At 44.4% G+C, this 15,871-nt stretch overlaps 1 protein-coding gene across 2 annotated transcripts in view; it reads right to left on the reverse strand.

Moving 5' to 3' along the window:
- Window positions 1-15,871, reverse strand: part of LOC134528415 (uncharacterized) — a 217,300-nt gene that overhangs the window by 34,081 nt on the left and 167,348 nt on the right. For both annotated transcript variants that reach the window (XM_063362015.1, XM_063362016.1), the window contains 2 exons: window positions 13,671-14,024; window positions 10,629-10,848 (listed from right to left, as the gene is read on the reverse strand). In XM_063362015.1, coding sequence (XP_063218085.1) covers window positions 10,629-10,848; window positions 13,671-13,931 — 481 coding nt within the window. In that variant the 5' untranslated portion in view covers window positions 13,932-14,024. The remainder of the gene's footprint in view (window positions 1-10,628; window positions 10,849-13,670; window positions 14,025-15,871) is intronic.

The raw sequence follows: 15,871 nt of genomic DNA on the forward strand, positions 1-15,871 counted from the left end.
CCGCCCCCCTTTTTCCCCCCCAACCTCTGCGGATTTTCGCCCTACCCCTTTGTGAATCATACAGATTTGCACCCCTCATTGTACATGTTCTAACACATCACCGCGGGACAAACAAAATGTAAGTAGCCAACGGTGTGGACTACACATTCATCAGGATACGGGGAGACCGCAGCGTACGCTTGTACAGGATACATTAAACTGGTTCACACAGAGGTGTGCAGAACCCATCATTGGGTCCTCTTCACGCTGCGAGGGAAGGGTGCAATGGTCTCGGCCTCCGATTATGAGGGGCATGCTGGTTCGAAGGGGAAGCCTTCTTTTCACGGACGAGAGAGCCACACCCGAAGTTCCCCGAAGTTCATGCTACCTTTTTTTCCCCCCGTTCTATCTCATTGCATAAACTGGTGTGGCATTAAATTTTGCGGTCGATTAGGATAGATTAGCTACATTATAAATACTTTAAAACATTGTGGATGGTTGGTTATATTAGGGAAGTATAGAGCTACATTAAAAATACTGTAAAATCGTTTTATGGTTGCTTAGCAAATAACTTTTTAATATGTAGCTATCCAGGGCTTGGAAACCGTTTACATGATTTCACAGTATCTTTAATGTAGCTATACTAACCAAATCAACCGTCCACAATGTTTTGAAGTATTTATAATGTAGCTAACCTAACCTAATCGACCATTAGTATCTTTTTATCAACACCGCCATATTTATTTACAATGAACAAAAAAAAAACCGAAGATGCACGATCGGGGGTGTGGCTCTCTCGTCTGTGAAAAGAAGGATTCCCTGGGGCGACGGGACCACTGAGGTCAGACTAGCTGCTCCCTTGTCCGAGACTGTGTCCGGACTGATGAAGTCGGACAACGACCCTCGCTACACAGACGTTACGCAATAACAGCCTCGGAGGAAATAGAAATTATTTCGGTGGCTAGTTTCCAGAAAAAAAAGGGGAGGGGTATCTGTAAAGTTGGTATACGGACGATAATTTTACGTGATAACGTCATAAGAAAAACTGCATACTTTTTAATTTTCAAATAATATTTACAGTTTTCTTTGCAAATTTAATTTAAATAATTTGTTTAAATATAATCACGAACAATCAGTTAAAAATCCCCGCCTTAACCTGTTTGTTATTATAGAAGATTTTTTCGCACGGTGGTTGGCCGGTTCTTGCACGCTCGGCTCATAGCGGAACGTGACACTTTTTTCGTGCGTGCAGCCGGCGTTCAACGATTTATAAAACCTCATCACGTCAAAAATATATTCGTATGGCTACAAACGTTTGTTTCTACAGTGCATTTGAAGTAGGTAATAGCAGGAGCGGCCACTGAGTCCCGCGCCGGCCATACGGTTCTTTTCTGTAAACGAATACGGAATTAATTCTTTATGATTACCCAAAGGGAGGACAAGAGCCCCTATCCCCCGCGCTGAGGGACGAACAAGTGCCTTTGAATATATATACTGTATAGAAGTCGTCAGCCCAGGTTAAAATTTCTAATACGGTTTTGATGTAGTTGGTTAATTCACCGCCGCAATCGCCACCATCTCTAGGGCATCGGCTTGTGGTGGTCCCTAGCGGACAAGTCTCGAACTCTTCAAACACCCCTTCCCCCTCCCGTTGAACGACGTTGAGCTGCAGTGAATGATGGATGAGGGGTGCGGGGAATGACAGCGGGCGACAGCGCTGCGCTCTAACGTGTAAATAACAACTAAGACGATACAGGGCGTTACGGCAGCGCACTGCAGCGGTGAAGTTCCCAAGCTGCTCATCATACGCTTCTGAAAGACGTAGAGTAAATCCTATCCATTCGCGACTTCTATACAGTATATATATTCAAAGCAAGTGCTCGGGTTCGCTGGCACGTGGTCGGTGACGTCAGAGCGCCGAGCCGGGCACCTGGTGGATGACTTCCTTTGTCTCCCCGGGACTCCGCGGGGGTGTAGAGGGGGGGGGGGGGCGCTGCTGGTTATGGAAGTCATCACGCAGCCGCGCTCAAGGTGACTGCTGAGAGCAGAGCTGTTGGAACAGCCATCACGCCATTACGGTAACAAAGCATGGTTGCGCACTGCCATTAAAGATCGATAAACGAATAGCGAAGGCTGCGTCGCGGCCCACGAGTCAGAAACCATGGCCAGAGCGCCATATTTTTTTTTTTTTGTTATTTATCGTCATTACTATTATTCAAGGGCTAGTTTGTTAACTTTAACACAATATCTCCCCGCGTGTGTTCCCCTATCACAAAAAAGTTTATACATATGTTTGTTAATAGTTATAAAAATTCACGCAAAAAACCCTTGCGCGACTTTTTACACCCATTATAGTACATTTGGTAAACATCTGTTAAAAATATTAATGACAAAACCAATGCAGGGGGGGGGGGGGGTTGAGGTGTTAAATTTTCAGAAATAGCTCCTAAACGATGGTAATGTCTCAAAAGTGAAAATGAATACGGAAAGAATATACGCAGTTTTATTTACTGGCTAATACGTACACCATTAATCAAACTACAACAATGTATATGTCTGTCCGTCAAACTAACTACACCTTCGTCAGTCTACTTTTTTTGTCCCCCCCCCCCCTTTCCCATCTGGAGCTCGGCTCGACAGTTGCTCTTTCTACATGACCACTTCACCGCTACCCTACTGCTTGAATCTGTGTGTGAATATGCGAGTGACTGGTTTTAATGTAGTAGCACCTATTTTTTATTTTTGTTTTCCGGTTTTGATACTATTTGCTGTATGTTTAATTACTTTCCTTTTTTATGTATGTTTATGCTTAATTTTTAATTACTTTAAATTAGTTATGGTTGAATCTTTTTGTAATCGTTAATATCTGAACATTAAGTTAAAATTTTAATTTGTTCTCTTAATATTTAGTCAACATCTGCTTATATAATGCTTAGTTTTTAATATTCCGCTATTTGATGTAATTGCAGAAAAAACGGTTAAGCGTAAGAAAAGGCGTACCGCCTTAACTTCACCACCAATAAAGACGACAAATAAATAAATAATAAATACTGCTCGTTTCTTGCTACACAACTCTATCCCGACTCACTGCCTCGCACTTCTCACAGCTCCGTCGCGGATGCATTGGTCCTCGATGCTCCGATCTTCGACAGCGAAGCCCGTCTCTCGTCGCCCGCTATCGCTCGCCAAGGGGGCTCGCCCGCCCTCTTCACTGAACTCGCTGTATCGCTCCGAGGATTGGTCGGTGTCTATAACTCGCTCGCCGGAGGTTCAGCGTCGTCCTGCATACCTTCTGAGTCCTGCCAAGAAGTGTCAAGTCATCAGAATTACCCCCGACTCAAACAGCTCGAAGCTGCCAGAACAACGGCGTCCTTGTTACGTCAACTCACGCGACGGGACTTTGGGGATCCTGATGAAACCAAGAGAGAGAGAGAGAGAGAGGCGGAGGAGCCGCTGACTTCTTTTGGGAGGGCCGCTAATCGGACTTACGTGTCGTGTAGTGGAGGGACAGGCGCTATCTGCAGGCCTGCCGGCCTCGTCGCTAGCCGCGTCGTAACAGTATAATGATCTCGTGGTAAGGGGGGGGGGGAAGAACATGACGTGCGCGACCGAGATGTAGGTAAGTCAGTGAAATAAAAAAAAACATCCTACTTTACACGATTTCTCACCAAACAAATAAAAATTATTTTTTTTCGAAGAAGGAGGGGAGTAGTTCTGCAACGGCAGTTTTGTAGTCTCTTACGTCTTCCCGATTGGCTCGGAAAACAAACCGTTTTGTTACGAACATGAGCACACGTGCTAACAACCTCCGAGGACACGGAAACCCCCCCCCCCCCTAACCGGGGGTGACACGAACGCGGCTGACGGGCCTTGTCCCGTTAATGGCTTCTCACGTCCGCGGGGGTTTTACTGCCTTCGCGTTTGGACAAGCACAAACCACGCGCGACCTCCGTCCGTGCGGGCGCTAAACCAGGAGTCAGTTACCCGAGGCCGAAGGACAGCTGCAGTCGGGGACAAGCCACTTCGAGTCTTCGCGTCCTTCCGCGAAACTAGACCTCTGGGTCCTGCAGGCAGACATCGTGCCTTCAGACACTCCCCACGTCCGACCTCACCACACATTACTAGGGACTGGAAAAATTCGCGGTTTCAATGACCTTCAGGATTGACTACACAGCCCTCTGTATACTCGGGAAAATAACGCCAGTTCATTGGCTGCTGACTTGTGAGTCGTCTCAACTGGCTTGCTTGTGATTCGATACGTCTTTGGTTGATGGTTTCTCATTGGGCCAGAGTTATCCAGATGACCAGTGAGCCAATAGTAAGAGCAGCTTAAATGTATATGTAGTTGAAGTTTAGCCTATCACCGAATGAATACGCGAATTTTTTCCGGTCTCTACACATTACATATCAGCTGCTGGCTCCAGGTGAAATCAGTGATGGTCAGAGACCGGAAAAAAATAATTCGCGAATTCGTTTCGCGACAGGCTGAAATACTAACTGTTATACCTCGGTGCTGCCTCTGCCATTGGCTCGCAACTCACACTGGATGACTCTGTTGCCAATGAGAAACGCCCCGAACAAGGCTTTATCGAATCACAGGCTGCTACGTTGGGACGTCTCACAAGACAGCAGCCAATGAGTTGGTGACATTTGACCGAGTGTACGTAGAACTATGGAGTTCATCCTGCTAGGTCATCGAACCCGCGAATTTTTCCTGTCCCTAGTGATGGTCCAATCACGTAGGAGGAACCAAAACATTTTAAAATCAGCATGGCGGTTAAAATACAAAGTTTTAAGGTTTCAAAAATTCTTTCTTGCGCCAATAATATTGGTCCTCCACACCTACCAGACACCATAATATCGTGCGTTTGTTGAATATTACCACGGAATGGCCTTTAAAATATGTGTTTGACGTGATTCAGACCACGATTAGTCTCAATATCGGCTCGGTGTTCAAAACTGTTGTACCAACGACAGATCGGAAAAAGGGGGGGGGGGGAGGAATTGATAACACTATTGCATCGGAACGTGTTTTCTTTAGCACACCCTTAAATCCAGACAGGTTGCAGATGATACCGCATATATTCTCTTTGCTATCGCTTCTGCCCTGCTCGCGTTGTTAACCCTCTATTCGCCGATCGCGGACGTACAAAGGCACACAGCTGCGAAAATAGTCTCAAACAGGAAGCTGTCTTCTCGCTTTTACAGGCACTTCCGTTGTTCACACGGCTAAGTGGAACTGTTCCGAAACGCGAGAACAATGGGTGTGATGGCTTCAATTATAATCTCAAGACCATCAAAAATGTTACATCTTAACTCCCACCAAGTTCACACATTGTGTTTCGTCGGCCTTTACCTTTATTAATTTTGATTTTAAAAGCGTGATACACAGAGACCGGAAAAATTCGCGGGTTCATTTCATGATATGCTATAATCCAAACAACTGTACTTTTATATTGCTTCTGTGATTGACTCACAGTTTATATGAAGGACCTTGAGCCAATGAAAAACCTTCAACCAAAAAAGTATCGAATCGCAAGCGTCCCAGTTGGCAGGTGTCATGAGTCAGTAGCCAATGAGCAGGTGGCATTTGCCTGAGTGTGTAGGGGATTGTGGAGTCTATCCTAGAGGTCATCGAACTCGCGAATTTTTCCAGTCTGTAGCAATGACTCTTAGGAAAAGCTACAGTGTTTTGTGAAATACCTTGATATGAAATGAAATCGCGAAATACAGGTGTCCCTACTCATGGCTTATATGTGTTAGTGAAGCGACATAGTAAGTGCAACATTCGTTAAAAACTTGCACGCAGTTTTTCTGTCGTGGAGTAACCAAGGAGTTTTGAGTGGCTACCCTAAACCTTTAGAGGCGTTGAAATAAAGATTCAAGGAATATATATTTCCCTATGGTCCAATCCAGATTTTATTCAAATTTTATTATTGAAAATTATTCTGAAAATCACCCATTCAGAAATTTTCCGTCTCAAAAAAACCTTATCTTAAGCAGTTTTTAAGCCACGCTTGTTGTTATTTGCGTCTGCAAATCATTTGGTGACAAAAAATATACGAAATGTAGCTCTAAGAAGCAAAGTTACGTTAGACGTTCGAAGGTCGAGCCCCAGCTGTCCCGACTTTCACGGACCCAGCGACGTAAATCATCGCAGGCAGGACACGGCCTTAAGTTTCTGCCCGAGTGGTCATCTGGTTCGCGTCCCCGCGACACCGCTCTTGCGTGACCTTGCGCAGCAATAGAGCACTTTCGATGGGAACTGCTGTGCGGAACTGGAACTGAGTCACCCGCCAGAGCAGCAGCGACAGTAGCTGATCCGGCTTCCTAGCGGGTGGGAGTGAAAGAAAGTCTGGTATCCACCTTTGGAGCGAAACAGGAAACTGGGCGACTGTCCAAATAGTAACTGTGACTTCAACTCTGAACACCAATATGGCACGGAACTTCCCCAGAACAACACACAGAACAAACTGTACTCTACTTACTACAGCAGTACCTACAGAAGATTATGCACTGACCACGTAATGTTGAAGTGTGCCGGGTTCGGTCCCGACCCAGCAAACCTCCAACTGTGCGTTGTAGCAACGCAGATACAAAAAAGAATTATAAAAAATAAATACAAAAAGGCTCTGTCCTGAAATAGAGACCAGAGAATGTGAGGTGTGTGTGAAAATGTCAGTTAAAAAAAAACACTAATGGCAGAGTAAACTAACAGAACAAATTAGTAACAAATTAACAGAGTAAATGAACAGACTCAGAAATTAAACAAAGTACAGAACCGAAATGAGAAGATGGCCGGGCTCTCAGGGGCTTAAATATATGAGCCTAGAGCGCACTGCGCATGCGCGAGAACCCTGGAGGGAGATCAAAGGCGAGCAAGGGGGAAGGGATGACGACACAAGCAAAACAAGTTGGGTGGAGAGAGGGGAGGAAGGCGATAGCCACGCCGAGACATCTTCAGATGATGACGGTGAATTCACTTCAATGTGCCCCCATTCCGCTATATCTTGGGCGTTCTACCAATTACACCCACTCTTTGTAGAGCTCTTGAATTTTCCAGCATCTCTAACCATTCGCAACACGGACACTCCAAAAATCCTTGATCAATTTATTCCTTTTTAAACTCCATCGCTGGAGGTGGTTCTTGGCACTTCTTGACCATAGAGAAGGGTGAGTAAATCAATGCCATTGTCATTTTTATAGAGTGCTTGATACTATGATTTGACTGGTACCAAAGTACATCCTTGATGTATTTATAACACTCTGGTTCATCTCCTGCCTCAGGACATTTTGATAGTTAATGAATGCTCCAAGGTTATTTAAACTATTCACCTGTGGGATATTCCACCTTCCAACTTGCAAAGGTCCTTACTGACCCTGTCTTCCTAAGAGCTACATCTTCACTTAACTTATTATTCTCACTGAAATAGAGATCAACGTTTAAGCACTAGCAGCTAGTTCAGTTGCACTTCCTACCACTTTTTCTTCTGTCTCTGCCAATACTGCTGTATCATCTGCATAAACCGGCAGCTTATCAACTTTTTTTGGAACACTGCATTCTCCCAAGATGTCAAACATACTCTGACGATGAATACTGTCATACTGTTTGGAGAAGTCGAAGAATGTGGATATACTGGATTGTTAAACTCCCAGCAATTATTCCATATTTGTCCAATTGAAAATATTTGGTCGTTAAAACTGGCCAGGTATTCACTGAGACCTCTACAATCGATATGAGTCTGTCCTGAGTGACGTCGGATAGAATTTTGCATTAAAAGGGAAATACTTCTGTAGTTGTTACATAACTATTTTACGATTCTATTTATACTAGCGAACCGCCCCGACTTCGCACGGGTGCAGTGCTGATACTAAATATACTATAGGAGGTCTTTATATACAAAGTTCACAGCTTTTTTGTCATTAGACAAAACAAACATGTTTTCTTTCTATGTGTTTATTTACGTCACATTAGAAACCTCTACAATTATCAGTATTTCTCTACTATATTATGCATGTATTCCTCTTGAATCTATTAAACAAAGCCACATCAAAATCCGTTGCGTAGGTTTAAAGATCTAAGCATACATAGGGACAGACAGACAGCGGGAAGCGACTTTGTTTTATACTATGTCGTGATAGTGATGATGGTGTTATAGTGTCTCTTTCCCATTCTCTTAGTGCCAAATCATTGTGAGGGATCTGTATAGTTCTTAATGCAGTTTCTTACCCCTCGCTTTGATCAAATCTGCCAGGATTTTACTGGGTCACAGGTCTTTTTATGGCCTCCCTTATGTTCACTTTCAACAAATTAATTTTTTTATACCTATTCTGCATTGAATTGGGGAATACATCTTCCGAATCCTCGTTTTCAGCAGGTTTCCATAGTACTCTCACCATTTGTTAAGAATCTATACTTCGTCAACTGTCTCTAGCCTTTGATACAGGTATTCTACTATTTTCATTTGTTTTCTTTATAATTTATCCACTGCTCTCTCATATTATTTCTAGCACTTACAGTTTACTCACATGTTTCAATAACTATAAAATCTCCTACTAAGCCGAGCATATAATGTTTTAAAGCAATACTGTCATAACCTTACCATGCAAAAGACAAGAAATAAAAAAATAACTTAATAAAACTTATAACTCTAACAATGAAAAAAAAAAACGTTTTGTCGAAAACTATTTTATTAAATAGACCTATTTAATATCCAAATTATATTTTGATGTACTACCAAAAGTGTACAGTAATTTGGTAAGGTCGTGGTTTAATCAGCTGCCTGTATTGAGGGATAGTTTTCTGACAGACTACAAAAGTTGGCAAAAGTTGGCGCTGTTACTTCAAAAATACCCTCCCCATTTCCTTTCCCTTCAGGATATTGGCCGAAGACTGTTGTCAAACTGTTGGCCAGGTCCTAAAGCGAAAACATTTAAAGGGCTTTAATCCGGCAATCTACGGTTCGGCACACTCTGCAATCCAGCAACAATCGAGTCGCTCACGTCCAGATATTTCGGGTGTGTGTTTACCTTGGCCACCAGTCGCACTATTGTGCTACCGACACGTGTTTAGTTGGCTCAGAGTTTATCGTTGGTGTCGGTCTCCATTTCAGTACAGTGTTTACTGTTTCTAGCGGGTTACATTTTCCACAATTCACTGGTAAATTTCCGTGTTGATTTTTTATGAATAAGACCAAAGCTCATCAATTACAACTTGTTTTATATACCACTGTATTATACAAAATTATTTCTAAGCTTTTAAGGAAATAGAAGTACGTGTCACAATCTGGCCGTCTGCTGACGGAAAGAGCTTGCTTATGAATTTTCAGTAGAATAAGTCAACAGTAAACAGCAAAATATTGAATTTCAATATGATCAATCACAATTTTCCATTTCCCAGAAGGAATAACAGTACAAACCAAAACTTGACATACACTCGTTTTTTTCCTGGAAAAATTTAAATTTTGTTTGGTATGCCCGGTAAAACTATATTGACTTTTGATAGTTCGGCATGCCGGATTAAATATATTTCTCTGTGCTATGATTAGAGATAATAATACGATAATTAATTGTAATTTTATGCTAATTTCATTTTTAAAACAGGGGATTGAAGTGTTATTCATTTTTAATTATAATAAAAACGGTTTTTTTTCTCCATAAAGATAGCATATTATTGAAAACACATGACACACAAATGTTTCATGATGCTTATTCCACCAAAAACAGTGTTATTTTGATTGATAGATGATGAACTCGTAACAATGATAAAAAAATAGCAAAATATTTTTTTCCCCCACTCTACTTAGAACGTACATTTTTTTTGGTAATAATTTCATGCTGAAAACATTACATTTATTTAATTTAATATATTAAATATTATGTTTTTGTAATTTTAGTTAAGGTTTTTTTTTTAAATTTCACTGGTAACTACTCCCTGATGATGGCGACTGCAATGTCGACCGAAACGTCGATGAATTATTCGCCTGGGACACGGCTACAACCCAGAGAAGCCAAGCTACTTCAGACAATGGCCGTGAAATCCTGCGAACATTATTTCACGGAAGTAGTTGCATGGTGTTTTACTTACATCTCCGTGTTGCATGGTGTCTTACTTACATCTCCGTGTTACATGGTGTGTTGACGCACATGTCAGTGTTATTATCTTTGAAAGATTTGTGCAATGGGAGCATGCATGACTTGATGTAAGCTTTCGGGAATTCGCCATTGCTAAAGCACATGCGTGTCTGTAGAAGAAAACTAAAACATACCCAAAAGACAAAAAAAAAGTATGTTTTAGTTTTCTTCTGCAGACATACATGTGCTTGGCAATGGCGTATGTCTAGGGACACCTGTATTTCGCGATTTAATTTCACGTCACGGTATTTCACAAAACACTGTAGCTTTTTCTAAGTAAGAGTCAAGGCAAATTGTGAGGGTGCAGCAGTAGATACGGTGACCACATTCTCACTGGCCCCGTCAAGAGCGGGACGACACCTCTCGCCGACCTCAGCCGACAACCGCAGGAGAAAAGCTGCAGCTATTTTGTGAAATACACCTTTTGACACGAAAAGTATTCGCGAAATACACAGGTGTCCCTACGTGTGTCCAGAAAAGCTCGCATCAAGTGGCGTCAGCGTCGCACGACTCACCCTGGTAGCAGTCGGGGATGACGAGCGCCGGTCCCACGGCGACCACCTCCTTGGCACCAGCCACGCTGCGGGCCTGCACCTTGGTGCTGGAGTAGTGGCGGTACAGCAGCAGGGGCCCGGCTAGCGGGCCCGCACCCCCGGGCAGCTCCGACACCACGCGCACCACGCGGGGCAGCGAGTACTTGTCGAGGAACTGGCGCGGCGTCAGCTTCTCCGACACCTGCGGCACGAGGCGCCGCTCCGCACTCTCCGTGGCTCACGAGGCCTGACGCACCACAACGCCGAAATACCACAACGCCGAACGTACAATAACGCCGAAATGCCAAATTGACTACATACAACGCCGACAGCTAGAAAACTGCTGTGTACCACAACGCCGAAATACATTAACCCCGAAAATTTGTCATTGCAGGACTGCCACAAAGGTTAGGTTAGGTAAGATTAGCACAAAAATTCATTCAGTTGTTTTTTTAATTTTGCTCCTGTGCCACCACACCCCTCCCCCCTTCCCGCAGCAACATTTTTCGGCGTTTACTGTATTTCGGCGTTGTGGTGCACAGCAGTTTTCTAGCTGTTGTCGTTGCGGTCGATTTGGCATTCGTGCGTTACGGTATATCGGCGTTATTGTACGTTCGGATGTTGTGGTATTTCGGCGTTGTGGTAACGAAACGGCCTGAAGTGGTACTTCGACTGCAATTTCCCCTCTTTTCTTCCTCCGCTGATAACATGCCTTTGCTCATTACTAGAGACCTGTGAAATTCGCGGATTCATTTCGCGATAGGATAGAAGTCCAAATAATTTTGACATTTTTTTTTTTGCTTCAGTGATTGGGCCACAGTTTATCTGAAGGACTCTGGGCCAATGAAAAATCTTTAACGGAAGAATTATTAGCGAATCACGATCATTCCAGTCAACAGGTGTTACGAGTCGGTAACCAATCAGCAGATGTAATTTGCAAGAGTGCGTAGAGGATCACGGAGTCTATCCTTTAGGCATTTGATATCGCGAATTTTACAGGTCTCTACTCATTATCAAGGTTGGATGTTACACATCTCTGACGAGCACTGAACGACATGCTCACTTTTTTTTTAATGCATGAGTTAACCATATACCCGGACGAAAACTACAACTCTACTGCTAACATAATTAATTGAAAACCTTAAAAATTCAAGCCATACTCGCAGGTCACATTCGAAGTTATGCCCACGGTAGCATTTGCAGGATAAAAAAAAAATATATTTATAATGTGGGACTTGAAATATTGTGCATGAAGTATTGGGGAGGGCTGGCCCTACAAAATTATTTGCCCCCGGGCTCTTGGCTGACAGTGACATGTATGTGGAGTGAAACCTGCACGCTACTCTCCAGTACAGTGTAGACATGGGCCAGAAGTCCACAACGTATATACTAGTTGTACGTCATACGTACCCTGGGACCACACATCGCAGTCTCCAGTAGTTTAAAGTAACAAGGGCATCATCTATCTTTAGTGAAAAACTGGCTCACATCCATGTAGCAAATAATAAATTGACTGCCGTCTAAACCATAATATCTCGTGCCCCAAAGAATTGTGTGTTTTCGGGATATTTTCACTAAAACCATCTGTAATGAGGGATATCACAAACTTGTGAGACGTCTGTCTTTTAGCTGAGAGATTTCCCAATCCCATTTTTACCGAAAAGGAATTATTTCACTCAACTTATTACATTTTCATTATTGGCTCAAGATTTGCTAATAAATTAATGAAGAACCTGACTTCAATCCACCACGAGGCTAATCTTCATCTATATGTATCACTTTTTCAACAAATGTGATTGGTTGATCATTGATTACGCCACGATATAGCAAACCCAAAGTGAAGGGCAAAAAATTTGTCAATCAAATATATGGATTTCACGGCGTCAATTGAAGTCTTAAGCAACTATTGAAAAGTTAAAAAGTTCATGATTGTTGTGTACTGCAATGGTGGTATGTAATTAGATAAGAAGCTTCAAAAGTGATAACCATAATTTGGGTTTTCTTCTTCTGGCGACCCACTATGACTGTCACTGGGAAATATTGGTATGCAGAGCAGTGATACAGTGGTATGCTAGTGTGGCTATAGCGGAGAGTTATGTTCTTATGAGTATGTAAAACACTTAAGTCTAGCCTAATGGTGAAGGGAAACCTAAAAGTCTATGTTGTGTGTTGGATAGCAACACCTTGTCCTTTCTATCCAGGCTAAATGTAGTTGTTTGCTGTACCTAGGCCGACATGTGGATAACGGGTGCTGTGGCATTTATACGAGCATGGTAGGATGATGAGTTCATAGGTGCGTATAAAATAATGGAGTCCAGCTCCGTGATGAAATGCAAAGTCTGCAGCCGCACCTTGTCCTTCCTCTGCAGACTGAGAGTGGCTGTTTGCTGTACCTAGGCCGACATGAAGATAACGGGTGCTGTGGCATGTATACGAGCATGATAGGATAATGGGTTCATAGATGCGTATAAAAGAATGGAGTCCAGCTGATGAAATTATGAAGTGCAAAGTGTGCAGCCGCACCTTGTCCTTCCTCTGCAGGCTAAGAGTGGCTGCTTGCTGTACCTGGGCCGACATGAAGATAACGGGGGCTGTGGCATGTACACAAGTATGGTAGGATTATGGGTTCATGGGTGCGTATAAAAGAATGGAGTCCAGCTGATGAAGTGATGAAGTGCAGAGTGTGCAGCCGCACCTTGTCCTTCCTCTGCAGGCTGAGAGTGGCTGCTTGCTGTACCTGGGCCGACATGAAGATAACGGGGGCTGTGGCATGTACACAAGTATGGTAGGATTATGGGTTCATGGGTGCGTATAAAAGAATGGAGTCCAGCTGATGAAGTGATGAAGTGCAGAGTGTGCAGCCGCACCTTGTCCTTCCTCTGCAGGCTGAGAGTGGCTGCTTGCTGTACCTAGGCCGACATGACGATAACGGGTGCTGTGGTATGCACACGAGTATGGTAGCATGATGGGTTCATGGGTGCGTCCAGCTGATGAAATGATGAAGTGCAAAGTGTGCAGCCGCACCTTGTCCTTCCTCTGCAGGTCGAGGCTGGCGGAGTGGCGCACGGCGATGGGGCGCGCGGCGCGCGGGTGCTGCGGCATGTAGGTGGGCATGGTGGAGTGCTGGCGGCCCGCGACCCCCGACGACGACGCCGAGCACGTGGACGACGACGAGGAGGGGTTGTTGTTGTTGCTGGAGCGCGACGCCAGCGCCTCCTCCGGGGGGCAGACCGCCACCAGCCCCGGCGCCGCCCCCGGCGCCCGGGCCCTCAGGGACTCCCTCATGGCCGCCCTCCGTCGAGCATCGGTGCCGCCGGGGCTGTCTCTATCACCGTGGCTCCCGGTGGACTGTCGTGCCCTCTCAGGCACACCTCGCACCTGCAACAAGGCACAAGCAACTCACTACGGGTACAAAACTGTGTTAGCTCATGGGACTCCAGTACAATTCTCGGCCGGATAGTTGGAATTTTTTGGATTTCCTTCCCCGGATCAAAAGCTGGTTAATGTGTTGTTCTTTCATCCCCCACCACACGAAACCATTATGAAATTAATTTTATAACTCTTTAAAATAATTGTCGCTTGTGCCAGCGTGTCGTTGATGGTGGTCTGGAACCTGTCTTCGATCAGAACAATGAGTAGTCTGACCAATACACCACTGTCGCTCATAAAACTGATAAGATAGTTATTTTTTTTAGTTCCTCTGTATGATGATCCTGGATGTGTCACACAGAAAACAAATTTATGGATGCAAACAGACCGAGCAAACATATGTGGGTTAAGTTTTAAAACCCTTGAGAGCCAACTGTGCGTAAAAGGTTGTATTTGGGATTCATGCGAAAGCACAATTTTATAGAGTTTTTATTTGGTATGCAAGCTACAAAAAAACTCACAAACGGCTTGATGTTAATTATTAATCACCATGTTGAGGGGATGTTGAGAGGTAAATATTTAGGAACTGTGGCCACAATCAGGCTGCACTGGAAAGAGGTAGTAAAACTAATTCGGAGATGGGCGAACGAATACAAAACCCATAATTTCCTACGTTTAAGGCGTGGTTGCCAAACTTCCATGCATGTAGAGAATAGAGACGACAGTACCTCCAAAGTTCCAGCAAGATACAAAACCTCTGTGTTGCATTGCTATTTGGGCTATTGCAAGCATTTTTGTCTGTCGCTGATAGTTCGAATGCGGGAAGCCTAAGATGTACATCAAGTTCTGTCCCTGCCGGAACACGCCCGAATATTCACCTTCGGCCAACCTCAGGTTTATTTATATATATTTATATTTCTCTGTTTATTTTAATGTAGCTATACTAACCTAACTGACCGTCCATAGTGTTTTAAATTGTTTTTATGTAGCTAAACTAACCGACCACTTTTAATATTTGAGTTAATTTTTCCTGCACAAAAATAAAACAAATCCCGAGGTTGGCCGAAGGTGAATATTCGGGCGTGTTCGGGCAGGGACAGAACTTGATGTACATCTTAGGCTTCTCTTCGAATGCAAAACAATGTGTACAGTCGGTTGGTCGTGAACTCTTCAAGCACGAAGCATGGACTGCAGGGAGACTGCGCACAATGAACGCACAATACGCGAGGTACATGATCCTCGCATCGCGGGTGTGGCGAGCTTGTCTTCAGGCGACCCAAGTCATCTTGCTCGCGGACAAGCCAACAGCTTCTGGGAGGAAGTGGGGGGCCCGCTCTAGCAGCCAGGAAGGCCCGGAGGAGAAACCCCGCAAGAAAGCGAGCGGAGAGAAGTGTGTTCGCACTTGCAAATGCGGTGAGTTACGGACAAGACACCCGGCGCTGGTGGGTGGCCACGAAGTGGCTCGGACTTGTCAACTGATTCTCCGGGTCTTACCCCCACCGGCCAGCGGATCGCCCCGCGAATGGCAAGCTGCGCGATTCTTAAGGAAACCTGAACCGTTTTCGCTTTTCATTGCTCTCCCCTCCCTCCCCCCTCACTCCTCACCTTCGACAACGCGCCCGTCGTTCCACCCACTGTCCATTGTGATCTTATCCGTTATTTATGAGCTGTGTAAGCCGCCCACTTAACCTGACATCATTACCGTTCTGTAAAGCACAGAAGCATGCAGGCGGCAAGGACCACGCCAGCATGTGTACCAAGTAATCGGTCGCCTCTACGTGCTCGGTCTTAACTTTCCGTCACATCGCTAGCAGCAATTTCACTTTCAGCGATGACCCACAAACTCCACTGTCGGG

The sequence above is a fragment of the Bacillus rossius genome, chromosome 1, assembly GCF_032445375.1.
Source record: "Bacillus rossius redtenbacheri isolate Brsri chromosome 1, Brsri_v3, whole genome shotgun sequence".
Lineage (NCBI taxonomy): Eukaryota > Metazoa > Arthropoda > Insecta > Phasmatodea > Bacillidae > Bacillus > Bacillus rossius.